The sequence below is a fragment of the Pempheris klunzingeri genome, chromosome 2 (genome assembly GCF_042242105.1).
Source record: "Pempheris klunzingeri isolate RE-2024b chromosome 2, fPemKlu1.hap1, whole genome shotgun sequence".
Taxonomy (NCBI): domain Eukaryota; kingdom Metazoa; phylum Chordata; class Actinopteri; order Acropomatiformes; family Pempheridae; genus Pempheris; species Pempheris klunzingeri.
Genome location: NC_092013.1, coordinates 8,261,759 through 8,278,684, shown reverse-complemented (window position 1 = coordinate 8,278,684; position 16,926 = coordinate 8,261,759). Strand labels below are relative to the sequence as shown.

The 16,926-nt window shown below is 40.8% G+C and overlaps 2 protein-coding genes and 1 non-coding gene across 3 annotated transcripts; 2 read left to right on the top strand and 1 right to left on the bottom strand.

The window, feature by feature from the left end:
* Positions 1-47: 47 nt before the first annotated feature.
* On the bottom strand, positions 48-4,454 carry psma5 (proteasome 20S subunit alpha 5). The gene is made up of 10 exons (XM_070843299.1): positions 4,375-4,454; positions 4,011-4,061; positions 3,154-3,220; positions 2,900-3,026; positions 1,723-1,790; positions 1,530-1,637; positions 1,363-1,421; positions 1,149-1,251; positions 932-1,018; positions 48-429 (listed from the first exon to the last, which is right to left on the bottom strand). The coding sequence occupies exons 2-10, from the start codon at positions 4,037-4,039 to the stop codon at positions 352-354; spliced, it is 726 nt and encodes a 241-aa protein (XP_070699400.1). The 5' UTR covers positions 4,040-4,061; positions 4,375-4,454; the 3' UTR covers positions 48-351.
* Positions 4,455-5,035: 581 nt separating this feature from the next.
* On the top strand, positions 5,036-5,107 carry trnae-uuc (transfer RNA glutamic acid (anticodon UUC)). The gene has a single exon. It is a non-coding gene; the product is annotated as a tRNA-Glu (tRNA).
* A 1,069-nt stretch (positions 5,108-6,176) lies between these two features.
* LOC139215604 (matrix remodeling-associated protein 8-like) lies at positions 6,177-16,017 on the top strand. Its single transcript, XM_070846614.1, has 12 exons — positions 6,177-6,307; positions 7,895-7,921; positions 8,040-8,345; positions 9,076-9,177; positions 9,266-9,399; positions 9,538-9,717; positions 10,852-10,993; positions 14,553-14,711; positions 14,804-14,828; positions 14,926-15,011; positions 15,105-15,176; positions 15,265-16,017. Exons 1-12 carry the CDS (start codon positions 6,256-6,258, stop codon positions 15,285-15,287), a joined length of 1,308 nt encoding a protein of 435 aa, XP_070702715.1. The 5' UTR covers positions 6,177-6,255; the 3' UTR covers positions 15,288-16,017.
* Positions 16,018-16,926: the final 909 nt, after the last annotated feature.

Genomic DNA, 16,926 nt, shown 5'->3' with positions numbered 1-16,926 from the left:
GAGCACAAGAAATACACACAGAAAAAAAAAAAAGTCGGACCACTCTGTGAATACAAGAGTTTTATTGTAGTACTGATTCGTAACAAAAAATACCCCCCCACCCCGACTGTTTTCCTGTCGCTCAGCTGTAAACGCTGGTCAGACTGTTCAGAGTTGTACAAACACTGAGAGACAAGAAGTAAATTAGCACATTACAAAGAAAAACCTCTTACGCAATCCAAAAAAAACATTTCTGAATGCAGCAAGAAGAATGTGCTGATGGAAAGTTGTGGTTGTGACGTTCAGCCCAGGTGTACATCCGCGTCCTCTCCTGCCCAGAACTCAAACCAAGACTTTCAAGTCTTTTCTGCTCTAGATGTCCTTGATTACATCCTCCAGCTCTTCTTTGGAGTACATGTGGAAGGTCTTCCCGGGCTCTACTGTCGCCAGCTACAGAGGAGACACACGTAAAGAAAGCCTGCATGAAATTTAAATTCTGTGCAAACTGAAATCTGCTGAGAGTAAGAGTTTTTTTCAAATTAAAGTCAAAATGAAACAGCTAATGTGGTTTGTTTCAAGGTTATTATAGTTTTGCATTTTTGGTTTTATTTATTTATTTATTTTTTCAGTTTAGCTTTAATTAATTTTTTTAAGCTTGTTCAGTTTTTACTCTTTTGAAAAATGCTTAGTTTTAGTTTAGCATTCATTAGTTTCATTAGTTTTTTGGGACGTTCGGCACTGTCTCAAGACTTTTGCTGGCCCCATGACGCAAGCTTTGGACGAATTGGAAGCGTAATGGGCCTAGAGGTTCTGCCACTGACAGCTGATGTAAAAATGGCACAGCTAAAAAAAAAATGGTGCAGGTGGATCAAGTATTCAACAAAGCTGCATAATCTAAGTCTATAAAGTCTAATCAAGCATTCAGAAACTGGGTGAGAAAGGAGGAACGAACCTCGATGTTGGTGGCATTGAGCTTCTCCTCCATCACCTGCTTCAGAATGGTGAGAGACGACTTGATGGCGTCTTTTAATGTCATGGACTGTCAGAGAGAGAGAAGGACAAACAGAAAAGATACAGCTCTTCAGTCCAAGTGATTTGCATGTCCTTTCTGCACTATTGATTAACTTGGGCCTATGTGGTTTGAAAGAATTCTGGCGTGCCGTTGGTACCTTGTGGTAGACCTCCTGCAAAGAGCTCTGTGCTCCCTCAGACGCTGAGCCGATGGCCCGAGCATCGCACTGCACAAAGGTTCCTGATGGATCCATGTGGTACCTGTATTCACAAACAAATGACAGTAAAGTCTCTGTGAAGGCAGAATTAAAAGGTGAACATGTTCCTGTTTACAATTTCATGTAAGGTGCATGAATAGTAATCCCAACATACAGCTGAGGTCCTTTTTCATCAACTCCCCCGAACAGAAGCGCTACACCGAATGGTCGACTCTGCACAGTAGGAACAGAGCAGAGACAAGAATGTAGGTTATAACAAATTTACTCTAACGCCATCAAACATTAGGTCTTTGAAAAAAATAACCCATTTGCCTGACTGACCATGGCACCAGGATCAGCGTCCTCCTCTCCAAACTGCAGCGCCAGGTTGGACACAGCCTGAGTCACACTCTCCACCGTCATCGTCTCATTGTACGTGAACCAGTGGTTCTGACGAGGAATATATGCAGGTTATTCGCAGGTAAGACACAATGCCAGTGAACTGCTTGTGTTACAGGGTGCTCAGCATTCATACCTGTGTTTCCACTCTTGCTTTGTCAATTAGAGTCTTGGCATCAGCTATCAAGCCACTCATGGCGCAACCTTTGAGACAGAAAGAAAGAAAATCAAGAAACTGTAAGTCAGGCACAGGCTGGGGCCTGAAGCAGTCCTACGAAGATGGACTCTCCAAAGCACACTAAGTTTGAATCTTTGTAAATATAGAATTTGCTGTATAAAAAGTATATGGAGGCTATATTACACTGGTCTGAGGAACAAGGCCAATGATTGAGTTATGTTGTAGCATTTTGATGGAATAAATCAGCTTTTGCTTCAGTGACATTCTTGTTTGAGTTCATTAAGTATGTGTAGAAAATGCTTACGGTTGGATTTGTATCAAAGCATGGGTTGGTTGCCTTGTCATACAGCGGTAATGGTATTTTTATCCTGTAAGTCCAGACTCCCTGTGAAAACTGAATGCCCTTTGTTCAATGTATTCTGGCTACTGGCTGCTTGGAAGCCAGGTTTTGCACACAGAGGAGCCTAAATAAAATGTCAAATAAAGGCTACTAAGTGTTTAGTTGTTATTTGTTGATAAAACATTTTACAACATATAAAATTTGTTCCTTAAATTTGTACTTTATGAAATAGTTGAATAGTATTAGGGGCCGAAATTCCACGGCACATAGGTTGAGAACCACTGGCCTGAAGCAACAATCAGCGCAGCCAAACAGGGAAAAATGTAAAGTCATTCCATGTTAACTGAGGAACATTATTATGCAGGATATGATCAAACAAGGCTGAAACCGCATCCTATCATAACACATGACAAAGCATTCCTCTGAGAAATGAGTGCACGCCTTTGATACGTCTAGATTCAACTACTGTGATGTAATGCCCTCAGGCCAGCCCCAAATATATTCAAACAATTACAACTCACACCGAATGCACCAAAGTATTTGCTGGAGCAAAGCTAAGAGCCAGTGAAGTTTCTTAAACTTCAAAGATAAAACTACAATCACAAAAGGGTCTTGTGTTAGAATCTGAGGAGTGTCCCCTCAGGATCTTTTTCTTAAATGAATCTTTTCATGGACTTACTGCCAGAAAATGCCCTTGATCCAACCCAAAAGCTCATAAAAGTCCATTTTATTCCTACTTGTTATCATTACTTTTGCTGCTTTTTTTCTTTTTTAATGATTAGTCTCTCCACTTACCGATGTGACTGTCAATCTCCACGATCTTTTCAATGCTGTTGGGCTCCATCAGCGGAGAGGTGATCCTCTTCTCCACAGCCAGGCACACACCCTCTGATGTCTGGATACCGATGGCTGTGGAGCCCAACTGGGAAAAGCAAAGTCAAACCAGACAAAACTTATGAGCTTCAAAGTGGGCACTTGTTTTCAAGTTTAGCATAAAGTATCACACAGGAGACGACTATTAGCCGAGTGACTCAGCACCTAATACTCACCTTTATGGCCTCTATGGCATATTCAACCTGGAACAATCTTCCTTCTGGAGAGAACGTGTTCACACCTCTACAGGACGGACGGGAATAATGATTACTATTAATAACGTTGTTGTAAAACAATTTGTACTTTTTTTACAAGTCTTGCATCCAAAATGACACTGGTAAAGGTGAAAACAGTATTACTATCAAAATGTACAAAAAGTAACAGCACTCATTGTACAGAATCATCATCGGATTATAACTATTGATGCATTAATGTGTTCATCAATTTAATGTTGCAGCTAGTAAAGGTGGAGCTCAACTCATCATTTACTTTACTTACTACTGGATAGTTTCGTCTAAAATAATATATCATAATTTATTAGTTGACTATATTTTCTTTTAAAAATCTGAAATAATACAAAAATAAATATGTAGTGAAGTGCAAGTATCCTAAAACTGTATTAATATACAGTACTTGAGTAAATGTTCTCAGCCATTTTCCACTATTTACGAGTGTTTTTTTCCAAAAAGCACATTTGAGAGTAGTATTTCATATCACGACTAGAACACTACTCAACAACACAGTTAAATCTCATTTTGATTTCCTAGTTAAATAACGGTGAAATAAATTAATTACTGGAGATAACGAAAGTGAAAGCAAACTAACTTGTTGCGAAGTGATTCGCTGCTAGCTAACTACAGCCACGAAGTAAAAACAAATGTTTGGACATTTAAAAAACACTCTCAGATGTACCTGAGCACTCAGAATAAAAAGCTGCTTGAACAGACAACCTTTTAACAAAACCGTGCTCTCTTAAATTGGCTCCATCCCACTGAGACTCAATAAATGACAAAGCAGTTTGTGCTGCACCTACCTGTCATATTCCGATCTTGTCAAAAACATCTTTTAACGTTTAACACAGGAGCTGAAAAAAGAGAAGAGCGGTATGTAAGAGGACTCCTGGACTATTAAAAATGATTTAAGGCAATCATAAAAAAGTAAGGACGCTTCTTTGCTTCGAGTTTGCCGTGACACCGGGTGATTAGCTAGCTAATGTTAGCTGATACCGAGCAAGCATGCTAGCTAACTGACGCGACCGACCACTGAGACAACTGCTCGAAAAAAGGCTCACAGAGGTCAAACATCAATATTCAGACATTGTAATAATATTCAAGAGGACAAATATGAACAATTGCGCAACATATTTCTGTATAAATGCACTTGTTAGACTCCTTTACCTCTGGTCACAAACCCTTGAATGAGTTCGCTTGTTTCAGGGGAAGCGTCTGAGGTGTAACATCCAAACCGGCCGGGTGTCAACAAACCGGAAACAAAGTTCCGCGTCTGCAGCGCTTTTGCAAGCAGTGGCAGAAGTTATATACTGTCTGCTATAAATAACTGTATACCTACAGGTAACAAACTTGTTTAAAATGATGGATTGTATGTATAATTATTTACATAATAGGCGGGTTATTGTGATGAGGTTTACAATTTTCTCTGGAAAACACCAGGGAATATTTATCAATTTACCTGCCCAGAAACAGAAAGAAAAATATCCCCTCTCTTATCTTGAGCAACTATTTCATGTGAATTAGTATAGATCAAGAATATATCCCAACCATGCAAGTCAGATTAGTAAATCACAAAGGAAAACCTTCCTATAGAAGTCTATTCCCTGTTACAGAACATAAGCATTATAATATATGTTGTAGGATTGATACAGTCAATAAATCTTATTATATCCCCTGAACATGAAGCATCATTTATTTTATGTAGAGGAGTCTGGACAGCCCCGTAATTAAATCATAACAGGGACGTAACATTTCTGCCAACAATATTTGAGCGTATAAATAACAAAATCAAATTTTTTTTCAGAAGGTGTTTCTTCACTAAAAGCAGTCCCATATGGTCTAGCGGTTAGGATTCCTGGTTTTCACCCAGGCGGCCCGGGTTCGACTCCCGGTATGGGAACTAAATTTTAAGGCAAACCTGTAAGATAGATTCAAACTATCGTCGCTTGTCGTCTTGTGTCTTCCGTAGAAACATAGAAAACGCCAAATATCAGTGGCTTTTCCTGCTGATCCTTCTGTCAACCAATGCTATAATATAATCACAAAGACGTGGTGGAGAAAAACATCTTCAATAATTCAGAATACTGACATAAGAGCTTCACTTCACCACTGTGGGTCGTGTTTGAGCTGAACAAGGAGAAGTATCAGCAGCAGCAGCGGAAACCTGTGGATCCTGGACTCTTGCCGGATAAACAGGCTAAATAGTGCAATATACAGTAAATGTAACATTGTGCGTTTTAAAATGATTTATATGTGGGGAGGTTACATGTGTTGAGGATTTCATTTATGAAATTAAAGGAGAAATTATAGGTCTTGTGTACCAAAGAGTTCAACTAACTTGAGTGACTTAAAAGTTCAGGAGCACCAGCAGTAAAGGAAAAGTTCTTAGGAGCGTTATAATACTTTTACACATGTTCATATTTCCTTTGACTTCATCTTTTAAAGTTAGTTTTCACTTCCTTTAAGGTTTAAGTGTTTGTTACAAGCACACTGAAAATGACTCACGTATGAACTGTGCAATTTAAATAGATCATTATTATTATTATTATTATTATTTAGAAATCTGTAACAATGCATTTAAAATCATCACGGAGGTTTTGGAATTAAAGGACTAATCTGAAAAATAACTAGTAAATATTGCTGTTATTCAAATTAAATGAAGAAAAGTGCAGCTTTTCCTTTTGAAATGCAGTAAAACAAAAGTATATGTGAACATACATCACCTCTACTGGGATTTTCATCGTTAGACTGAGATGCTGCACTGTTTTGGGTTGAGCTGTGACTTTTTGAGAGCAGAGGGGATGTACATGCAGGCCGGTGGTGTCTGGTTTCATTTCCCGGGTGGGATCAGCTCAGTCCGGTACTGTTTTGGTTCTGTGTTGAGGTCGTAACGAGGCGCTGCCTGTTAACTTCTCCAAACTCTGAGATCGGATCAAATCAAGTCCTGCTGCTGCTGCGGATGGACACACACACCGTGTTTTCTTGCCCTGAGGCCAGTCTGCCAGGTGTCCGGCATTGACAAGTCTGCGTGTTACTGTCACTGTCAACATGAAGACCGAGAGACAGGACATCATTCTGCAAGCTCTCCTCTTGATCCACAGTAAGTCGGCTGGAGTTTGGTTAGAGCAGCGTTGTTTTGCGGTTATCCCAGGTGAAGGCTGTGCATGCTGCACACCAGCATTATCATTATTCTAACCCTCTGATGCGAAACTGATGCACATCTTGTTTTATATGTTTGCAGGTTATGCATTTTATCATTCGATATTTAATGAACTCCTCAACTAGATTGTTTTGTATCACATTTACTTACTTACTTGCATCCCAAACATGCACAACGTGGGTCTAAAGTATGTGCCTGATCTCGTTGAAATTGGACAGGAAAGGATTTGCTTACATCATTGCAGAAAGGGACATTTTGATTTCAGGCCACTCCACTTATGGTCACTGTTCCACTTCTCTACAAGACTGCTTCATCACAAGTTCCTAGGGAGCGTTACTGTCCTTCATCAGGACGAACCATCCCACAATCCAGGGTGGTGTAACTTTGAAGCTCTGAATTTGGATTGAACAAAGCATGAACATTGTCAGCTCTCAGGCGAAAAAAAAAAAAGGAAAAGCTGTCGTCCTCCTGAGCATCATGCAGGAGTGAAGAGGAAGCCTGAAATAATTAATGCTACAGTAAAACAAAAGTGGTGGTGACTAGTTGTGAGTGTGTGTGAGAAAGTTCAAAGGAATGCAATTGGTGGTGAATCTGATATCCGGATCAGTCAGTTATGTAATGTGGATTAGTCACAAATGAATAATTTATTATCCTATTTGGTTTTGTTAATACAAAAGCAATGAATTTGACACAAGTGTGATTGTGTTTAATCTCCTTTGAGAAAAAAAATGAGCTGGTGACTTTCATCCTGTCTGCAAGTTTCAGTTAGATGTGTAAAAAAGCTTTTCTCTTTGTAGGAAAATGGAAATTCATATAATGACTCAATAAAAGCTAAATCATTAGTTAGTTGTTAAAAGGGCATTAAAAAGAAACAATCAGCCATGTATCAAATAATATTGAAAATGAACACGTTCAGTTTTGACTGTTTTGTGCATTAAAAGGTTTTGACTAAGTTTTGCATCAGAGGTTAAAACAGTTAAGGCCATTGTCTAAATAAATAAATAATCTAAAATTTCTTCTAGTGTTTTCAGATTATTAGGTATTTTGACACTTTGAGATGACTGAGCAATTTCTTTTGTCAGATTTCTCGCATGCAAGAGTGAGATTGCATGATGTGATTTATCTGAATATTTTCAGGTGAATATCAAAGCCAGACACACAGACACATTCCTGTTAGATGAGTTTTACTGACTCAGTGTCCAAAAACACCAAGATTGTGAAAAACAGTCATTCGCTTAACTGCACATTATGAATATTAGTCCAAGAGTAGACATTTTCATTATGGTTTTCAATGGGTCATATTTAGTTTAAATGTAAAAACAGCTGCAGTAAAGTGACTGTTGTTTATCTCATTGGCTACTTGAGAAGTTTTATTAATTGAAATGCCTTTAGTTGTAATTTAATCTGAATTCAGGGAGCTTTCTTTCCAACAGGATTTTTTAACACAGCACCCAACATAGAGAGGCAGTCTGACAGGATCTGTTTAAGTGATTATCCTGTTCACTTTCCCTACTCTGTTTTTTTCAGTCCCTGTGGCCTGTCTCTTCACTGCAGGTATGTTTCTCTTTGTGTGTGTGTGATTTGTGATTCACGTCTATGCATTTCTCTTCAGGGATTTCACTGAATGCTGAGCGTCTCAGTGTGTAAACTCTCCACCCTCTCTGTCCTTCAGTGTCAGGTCAGCCTGACAGCAGCAGCAGTGTGGTGGTGGCGGGGTATAATGTGAGCGCCCCCGCTGGGTCGAGGGTGGTGCTGCAGTGTGTGAGCGGCCGCATGGTGTGGACCAGGGACAGGGTGAGGGACAGGCAGAGGGTGGTCCACTGGGACCTGTACCGGGCCCGTCCAGACTACGCCATGGAGAGAGTGGTGGACATGTTCTCTGCGGGGGACCAGAGGATCTACAACTCCTACAACACGGGCAGGGTCAGCCTCAGCTCAAAGGCCTTCAAGGAGGGAAACTTCTCCCTGGTCATCAAAGGTCTGACTTTGACTGTCTGATTCATTACAGCTCTGATTTTATGGCATTTTCACAACTGATCTCCTGAAGAAGTCCATACTACGTATGCTTGTCAGCCATTTTCAACCCATACGATTAAATTTAAGTCGGCCATCAGTTAAGCCAGATCTTAAGCCTCTGTATAGTCAGATTTTAATCTTTAATTTCATAAAAGTGTGGTGTTTTTTATGAGGTCCATAGAGGAGGTCTTTGTTTCAGAGGTGGTCCACCCCTGTAATAAAACATGCAGGGAAACCTGCTGTTTTTAAAAGTGGTTTCATTGTTGGTGCATTCAAGTGCTTGTGGGAATCTCCAACATTGACACAGCAGTTTTGGTTCCAGAACTTAAACTTTTCTTTTCTTAACATCTGTGCTTGCTTGTTGCACGTCTGCAGTGATTGATTTTCCAGCAGCTGAACTTGAAAAACGGAAATCTTGCTGTCAGAGCACCACAAACACCTGACTGCACCAATCAAATCTGTTTTTTTAAAGCACTAGACTGACTTCATATGCCAGTGATGTAACTTTGACAAATAAATTGTTAAAGGTGAAATAGGGTTCACTGCCATCTCAAAAGTGTAAAGTTTCTGCCAACTGGTTTTCATGCCAAAGTGAAGTAAATGGAAACCCACCACAGGCTAAGATACAGGATGTCAGTCTTAAAATATATGACGTGTGTTTTTTTTTTTTGTGATTCTGCATGTGATGACAGACGTGACGATGAATGACAGAGGTCTGTACTCTTGCAACCTCCACCACCTCTACTGCCACCTGTACGAAACAGTCAGAGTGCAGCTCAATGTCACCAAATCACGTATGTGTTAACCGACCATCCGCATCTTCGCACAGAAACTTCAAAGTGCTTGCATAAAGGTTGTCTCATTCGCACATTTACAACAAAGGTCGTAAGGAGCAGCGCTTCTGGGATGGACAAAAGGCGGTGTATGTGGTGCTGCTTGGCAGTACCGTGGTGCTGCCCTGCATCAACCGACGCAGCGTGTGGACGGACTGGAGCAACGAGGAGGAGGACCAGCAGGTGTGTGGGGTGCATGAGCTTGTTTGTAGGGTTTCCTCAGATTATCAAACTCAGGCACAATTTACTTTTGATTTTAAAGGGGTTGCATGGTATCTGCTGAAAAATGTGTAACTCCTTCCCCACCGTGGTGGCTTCCAGGTGGTCCACTGGGACCGCCAGTCTGCAGGAGTCCACCACGACCGCGCTGACCGGCTCGTGGACCTGTACGCCTCTGGGGAGCAGCGCAGCTATGGGCCTCTGTTCCTCCAGAGGAAGATGAACATCAGCAACCAAGCCTTCTCAGAGGGAGACTTCTCGCTTGCCATATCTGATCTGCAGGTGTGTGCATGTGTGTGTAAAAGAAATTTAACCTCACAGAAAACGCCACAGGGGCCTGATAGATTTAGTATATTCCACATATGGATATGGAATATGGAAAGAAGTACACTTCCCACTGGCATCACGCTTACTCTAAATGTGTGAGCCCAGTGCACTTTGGGTAAAAATGTTCGGAAACATGTTTGCAGAACACATGGATCTTTCATTTTTAATTGAAGCTCAAGTCAAACATTATTGTTCTGTTGGGAAAATGGAGTTGGCAGCTACAGTAAGTAGAGCAGTCAATTTTAAAGACAATAGTGTCATAACAAATGATAGACTTGTGTGTCCAAAAAGGACTTTCTGTCAGTCCCTCAGTGCCATTAGTAGCATAGAAAGCAGAGAAAAGGTAACATCATATTGTAGGAATCTCAGAGGTCCTGCTGTTTTTTGATGCGCCTCATAAATCAGAACATTTAGGTTAAATACAGGCTCAGGAGGCTCGGAGGCTTAACAATCACATTGTGGAACGGGGCCAGTTTTCCAGTCAGCTACAGGCAACGCTCAGCTGTCCGTCAGACCAATTTTGCTCTTGTTTTATGTTAAAACATTTAAAAGTGAGATTAATTAGCTGTAAAGTAACACAAAACCTATTTTCCAGGGAAGAAGGGAATAGGTAATTACAGGTTTTCTGCTATATCAGAGTTGAAGTGCTTGCAAATGATTCCATGATCCCAAATAAATATTCATTCTACACAAGAATGATATTTAGATAATGATCAAAGATAGATAGAGCTGAATAAATAGTGATTATTTAACTCTACTAATCTCTTTTAACACAATTTGTACGTGTCTGAAGCGAACAATACAGGCTTGTTTCACTCCATTAGTGTTAGGAACTTATTCAGCCTGCTAGTGTATGAAAATCCTCATGAATGTGAACATTTTGTATGTTTATCAACAGATTAATCTTTAGTCATATGTAGTGATTTTTAAAATTGAAAAAAATCACTTTCAATTTTGTTGCCATCTTGTTCAGCGTCCACATTCAAGTCAGTCCAGTATCTTTCTCGTCACTGTCGTCTTTATTTTCATCGTAGATCGTGCAGTTATCATGTAAGTGTGTGTGTTTGACTGTCTGCGTTCAACACACAGCCCACAGACCAGGGGATGTATTCCTGCCACCTCCACCATCATTACTGTGGTTTGCATGAGAGAAGAGAGTTTCAGGTCACAGTGGAAGCGCCCGTGGTTCAGACCACCCTGCCAGCCAAAGCACTGCCCAGTGAAGACAAAGGTAACCAACACACACACACACACACACACGCACGCACGCACACACATATATACAAACACAGATCTCCCTTCCTGTTCTAGTAGCAGACCAGTGTGAGTGCCTTAGCAGAGAGGATGTTTTATGGTTTAGTGGATCTCAACTATCATGTGTACAATTAGGAGAAAAAAAAAACTCCACACACACATCTGTTCTTTCCTTCACTCTTCCCCCTCTGTGCCTTTTTGTTTTGTCCTCATTCATCCTCACCGTGTTCGGCCTGTGCCTCAGACTCTCCAATGAGCAAAGCAACAGCAGAGGTAGAAGAGATGAGAGGAGCGGATGGGAAGGAGAGAAAAAAAGAAAACCCCATATTTCTGTTTGTGTTTCATGAGAGTTTTTTTTCTTGCAGAGTCAGCTTGTCTGATGCCAGATCCCTGAAACCACACACACACACACACACACACACACACACACACACGCATACAGTCCAGTCCTCCAAACCTCACCCTCATCACCTTTCACCCTCTTCATAACCCCACAGATCTCCACCACTATTCCATCATTACAGCACTGCTCAACACACTTTTGGTGGGTTTGTAGTTATATATGTTGTGCTTTTTGAGGTCTGTCATCCACCCTCTTTTCTGCTTGTTACTCTCTGTCTCTCTTCTCCCAATCGTTTGTTTCATTTATCAGCGTTTCTCTCTCTGACTGCATATTAGAGAGAGGAAAAGAAAGGGGAGAAGGGAGGATTGGCATGTTGGCGTGCCAGCTGCCTACCTCAAATTCTTTGAGAATGAGAGAGTTGCTGGTGCATGTGTCTGCGTTTCCAATAGGTAACTGAAGCAAAGCCGATAATGGCAGATGTATCAATGTGGGAAAATCATCGAGAGAGGTTTAGAAATGAGAAATGCCTGTGGCCGAGTCTGTGTGTGTGTGTGTGTGCGTATGTGTGTGTGTGAGAGAGCGAGAGAGCGAGCCAAGTCCGATCTCATTTCAGTGGAATCTCTCGGATACAGTCTTTGGTCTGAAGTCCAGCTCTGCCCACACAATTAATCCTTCACTCCCCGAGCTGTAATAATACAGTAGGATTGCACCATGGGAATTCTACTGGTCAGAGACAGGATGCATAAATGATTTATCTTCAGCACAGGAGTGACTTTACATAGTTTCTTCCTCTGTCCTCTCAGACATTTAGAAGCCAACTGCAGAATCCTGTCCTCTTATCTGCTCTCGCTTTGCCCACTCTGGCTGTCTGCTGCCCTGTTGACTTTGGCTCAATCGCGAAATTCTGAAGACATTCTTCACCCCACCTTCATCTTCTCTCTGTCCTGCCTTGCCCCTGTTTTTTTCCATCTTTGAGAATCCCACATGCTCAGGTTTGTTTATTTCATCATGTATTATCATCACATTCCTTTTTGCCGTCGCTTTTCTCAGTTTTTTGCCTTTCCTTACGAAGACAGAGAACTTTTTTTTTTTTTTTTTGTGGTTAGTTTACGGCCAAGATCAGGAAGTTTGCTTCATCTGCGCGGCAGCTGGCAACACAGAGGGAAAGACAGACTATTGACAGATACAGAGAAAGAGAAGGAAGGACGGGGGCGAGGAGTCTGTCGATGAAATGAAAGAAAAGATGTAGGTCACCCCTCCCTCCCTCCCTCCCATTAGAGTTATTTCTCGGTGCAGTTTTTGCAGGGAGAGGAGGGGTTCAGCCAGTCTAAACACAAACACATATGTTCCCATCAGGGCATGAGTCAGGAGAAAATGGCTTCAAACTAAATAAAGGGATCAGAGAATTTGTAATGTTAACGAACATGTTGTTTTCGTGTACGCCGCAGCTGTGTATGTGCTGGAAGCTTGTGTTTAAGATCTGTGGGCGAGACCTTTCCTTAGCTTCATTTTGCGAGGCAGGCCCCTGGAGAAACATCCCCTGTCCCCTTCCTCTCCCTTGGCTCTCCTCGTCTGTTCCACCCCACTCTGTCCATCTTTCGCTCCTCTTCCTCTCATCTCTTCTGTGTTTTACTGCCAGGAAAAGTAAATCACAGCATGACTTTCTGTCTGGATCTCATTTTGGCTCAAATATGTTGAGTCTGAGGTCCACAGCTGCTTCTTGCCTTGCACTTTTTTTAATGAGGCAAAATGAAACCAGGCCTCTCCTCCCTCTCTGCTTCTCAACACTCTGCTGCAGAACCACACACGCCACTTAATTATTTTTCACCGCCCTGGAAATGTGTTCAGCATTTTTTTAACAGCCAGGAAATGTTATTGCATGTGAAAAAGAGCATCATGAAACAGTTTGTAAGGTGTTAGAGGTTACGTGGCAACATCTAATGCACATGCAGCCACATGCACAGAGAGAAAAAGATTTTTGTTGGGATTGTCTACTAGCATCAGATGTAGCCTGCCACTCAACGCAAACCACTGAGCATCCTGGGAACAAAGTGAAGATTCATTTTAGCAGAAATTAAGTTCAAAAGTCCATTTGTTTAATGTGTTCATTATCCACAACAAATTGGTAAAAAAAAAAAAGAGGTTATGGAAGGCAGTAACACATCACACACACACATCATTTAGCACAGTAGATATGTGGTTACTATAAAGAAGCTTGCATATTTGCGTTCATGCTACCTTCTCTTTATTGCTGTATTTATCATTTGAGCTAACTATGAACATGCTAAGATGCTCACAATGACAATTATGCCATGCCGATGTTTAAGTAGGTAATGTTTACACACAGTGTTAGCAGACTAATATTCGCTAATTAGCACTAAATGCAAACGTCTTGCAGGTATTTGGTTATATATTCAAATATCTGACAAATTAAAAGTTTGACCTGATGATGGAAAAGTCAGAGTGTCACCAAGTCAGTAGGATTAAACTCTCTGGGCGCCACAAAAGTCTGCACCAAATTTCATGGCAATCCATTTAAGATTTGTTGAGATATTTCAGTATGGACTAAAATGGTGATTAACACTGCCATCCCTATAGTCATGCTGTTAGCGTGGCTACAAATGATTTTAATGACTGTGAAAGACAATTAAATATATACATCAGATTAAAAATGGACAAATGTAGGTTCAGCACTGCTCATACTAAGGCTTTGGACAGAGTTTTGTTTGATGCTGTCTCACACTGTGTTTGCTGTCCTGGGTCTCAGGCTGTGGAACGGCCCCCCCTGAGGGTCTGGTCAGCTAACTCTCTTGGTCGTTTGAAGTCACAGCTGAAGACCCATCTTTTCTCTTATACTTGAATTTTTTGGTGCACTATATTGATTTGTGGTGCCTTTTACTGTTGTTGTTTGTGGTTTTAATTTTGTTAAATGCAATTGGTTTTGTAAGACACTTGGTAACTGAGGCTTTGGAAGGTGCTATCTAATGACATTTTACTTACACTAATACTTTTAAGTACTGAAAACCTGCAGAAAGTGTGCAAGGGCAGAGATGCTGTAAGTAAGAGCTATGTAAGGTCTGGTTTTGCTTATTTTCTGTAAACCTCTTGATGACACACTGGTCTATTTGTGAAAGAAAAGATGAAGAACGGAAGAAGACTAAATGCTGACGGTTGTGATTTCTGTACTACTCAGACACCACTAAGGCTGAATCACCGCCAGTCATCAATGTTATTCTGCCCGACCAGAGGCACTACTTTCTCCTGCCGCTGGGCTACGTCCTCACCTCCCTGCTGCTGCTGGCATTCATCATCCTCATCATCATCCTCATCACACGCAGGCGTAGAACCAAAGGTCTGACCTGCAGTACCTCAGTCTGACTGTTGGTGATTCACAAAAAATGAATGCGTTCATGGATCTCATTTACTTTTCTCGTGTGTTTTCAGAGTTTTATCCGCAGGCATCCATGAGGTGAGGGAGAGCACACACATACGCACATACAAACACACACATGATCACTGTTTTACCCTCAAACACACACTCAGACGTCTCTTTCTTACTGGGGAAGGTCCAGCAGAAGTCACAGCAGCTCAGAGGAGTTTGAGATGGACGTTGCTGAAGTGAACACGTGCAGCCGGGAGGAGAGAAGATTTGGTGAGTTGGGAGAAAGAGTGGAGTGTAGATAGATAGTGGCTGTTTGGCTGCTTGGCTGTGTGTGTAGTTTGACTTTCTCCTGTGTGATTTCAGACTACAAGAACAACCTGCTGAAGGAGAAGGTCCACACAAACACTCAGCCTAAAGTCATTGATCTTGACAAAGGTAACACAAGCACATATGCAAAGTCAGCCGTCATCAATATCCTCATTTTCATTCTCCTTGACCTCTGCTTTTTCATTGCTTCTTGCAGAGATGCAGAAATTTTCTAAGTGAGGAAGTGAAAAGAGAAACTAGAGTCACTGGCTGGTCCAGAGGCTGTGCTCCAAACTAAACACTGCCTCCTGTTCTGGCATGAGAGACTGCGAGAGAGAAAGTGTTGTGAAAAACTGAAAAAAAAAAAGGAATAAAAGAAACAAAAAGAAAGAAAGAAAGAAAGAAAGAAAGAAATCAGCTCCCACTGAGGCCTCGTGTTTTCAAATTGTCAGTATTAGGGAGACAAAGAAAAACAGATTTTGTTGTCTGTCAATGTACTTGATGAAACTACAAAGACCAGACCACTGTGCACGACACAATGGCGCCACCCAGAGGGGAGTCTCAACCAAGCCTTGACAGCTAAATAAAGGAGCAGTGTGTGCATTAGTTGAATAAAATTGACTCAGCTGTGATTGAGTGAATTTGAATTATCAGTTACTGCAGCTTTCATTGACTAATCTGCACAAATAGATGATTTTCACTTTGTTCTTCTCTGTTTTACTCACATACCCAGCTCAGCTTAAGTGACTGGACTAAAGCGCCACTGAAGCGCTACCATCAGTGTGTGCTGCTTCCTGTAGGCTATGATAAACTGTATGTTATCTGACCAATGAAGCCGTGTATGTAAAAATGTTTTATTTTGATGCCCAGACTGTATTTCTTGTGGAATGTTCCTTTTTTTTTAACGTGTTAAAATTTGTTGTTTCATGGTAGCTTGATTGGTTCAAGGAGTACCGTGTCTTTGTATTCTAATGACTCTGTGAATATCAAACATGAATTATTGTTACTTGTTACCTGAATATGGACATACAGAAATGTTTGGTTACAGACCTTTTTCACAACAGACATTTTGGCTTGTAGGAAAATCACGTTTCTTACAACATTAACGTACAATCAAGTACCAGGATCCTAAAACTGAAGCAGCTAAATGGAATTCAGTCTTCATTCAATTTACTATTTAAACCTGTTTATCTTACTGTGACGTGTCACCATGTCTTGTGTATTGAAGGTTTATTTTAACTCACTGGTTCCCAAACTGTTTTTTAATTTGAAAACACCAACTCTTGCTAAAACACTTATATGTGTGGTACTGTGCTTTTTTTTCTCCAGCTATCTAACTTGCTATTTATCTTCATTTGGCATGCCCATTCATGCTTCACATGGGGGTAACTACCTGCTGTGGTACTGTCCTGTACTGCTAATCCAATGAAATATAATAAATAAAGATTTACATCAACTATGAGGATTTTTTTAAATCAATACTGCAGGAGCACTATGTTGCCGTAGTAAAGAAAACATGATTGATAAAGCTAAGCCGGTTTGTGTTCTGGTCAGAGCAGTAGCTTTAAAAGATAGGAAATAATTATGGCGGAAAAAAAAAGTACTTTCTTTGGTTTGTTTTGTCTGAACTAATCTGATGCACCAGATGGTTTGTTTGACAGAATCATCTGGCAAGAGGTCTGTAGAAACTGTTCGGAAAGGAGCAGCCAAGCTAAAATAAACTAAAATAAAATAGATTAATAAAAAATACTTGACTGAATGTGCAGCTTGAATGAGCCATCAGCCTAACTTCAATCAATCAACAACACAAATACCAAAGTTAAGACTTTTAAGGGATCCAGTCAGGAGAAGAGCAAAACCATCTTTTCCATTTCTCCAG

What these genes read in the sequence shown, in the direction of transcription:
- psma5 (XM_070843299.1), bottom strand. Translation starts at nt 4,039, where the DNA reads ATGTTTTTGACAAGATCGGAATATGACAG. An exon ending in GATGAAAAAGGACCTCAGCT is followed by an intron (nt 1,252 to 1,362) that starts GTATGTTGGGAT and finishes TTGTGAATACAG; the next exon opens with GTACCACATGGATCCATCAG. An exon ending in TGCAGGAGGTCTACCACAAG is followed by an intron (nt 1,019 to 1,148) that starts GTACCAACGGCA and finishes TCTCTCTGACAG; the next exon opens with TCCATGACATTAAAAGACGC.
- LOC139215604 (XM_070846614.1), top strand. Translation starts at nt 6,256, where the DNA reads ATGAAGACCGAGAGACAGGACATCATTCTGCAAGCTCTCCTCTTGATC. An exon ending in CTTCTCCCTGGTCATCAAAG is followed by an intron (nt 8,346 to 9,075) that starts GTCTGACTTTGA and finishes ATGTGATGACAG; the next exon opens with ACGTGACGATGAATGACAGA. An exon ending in TTGCCATATCTGATCTGCAG is followed by an intron (nt 9,718 to 10,851) that starts GTGTGTGCATGT and finishes TTCAACACACAG; the next exon opens with CCCACAGACCAGGGGATGTA.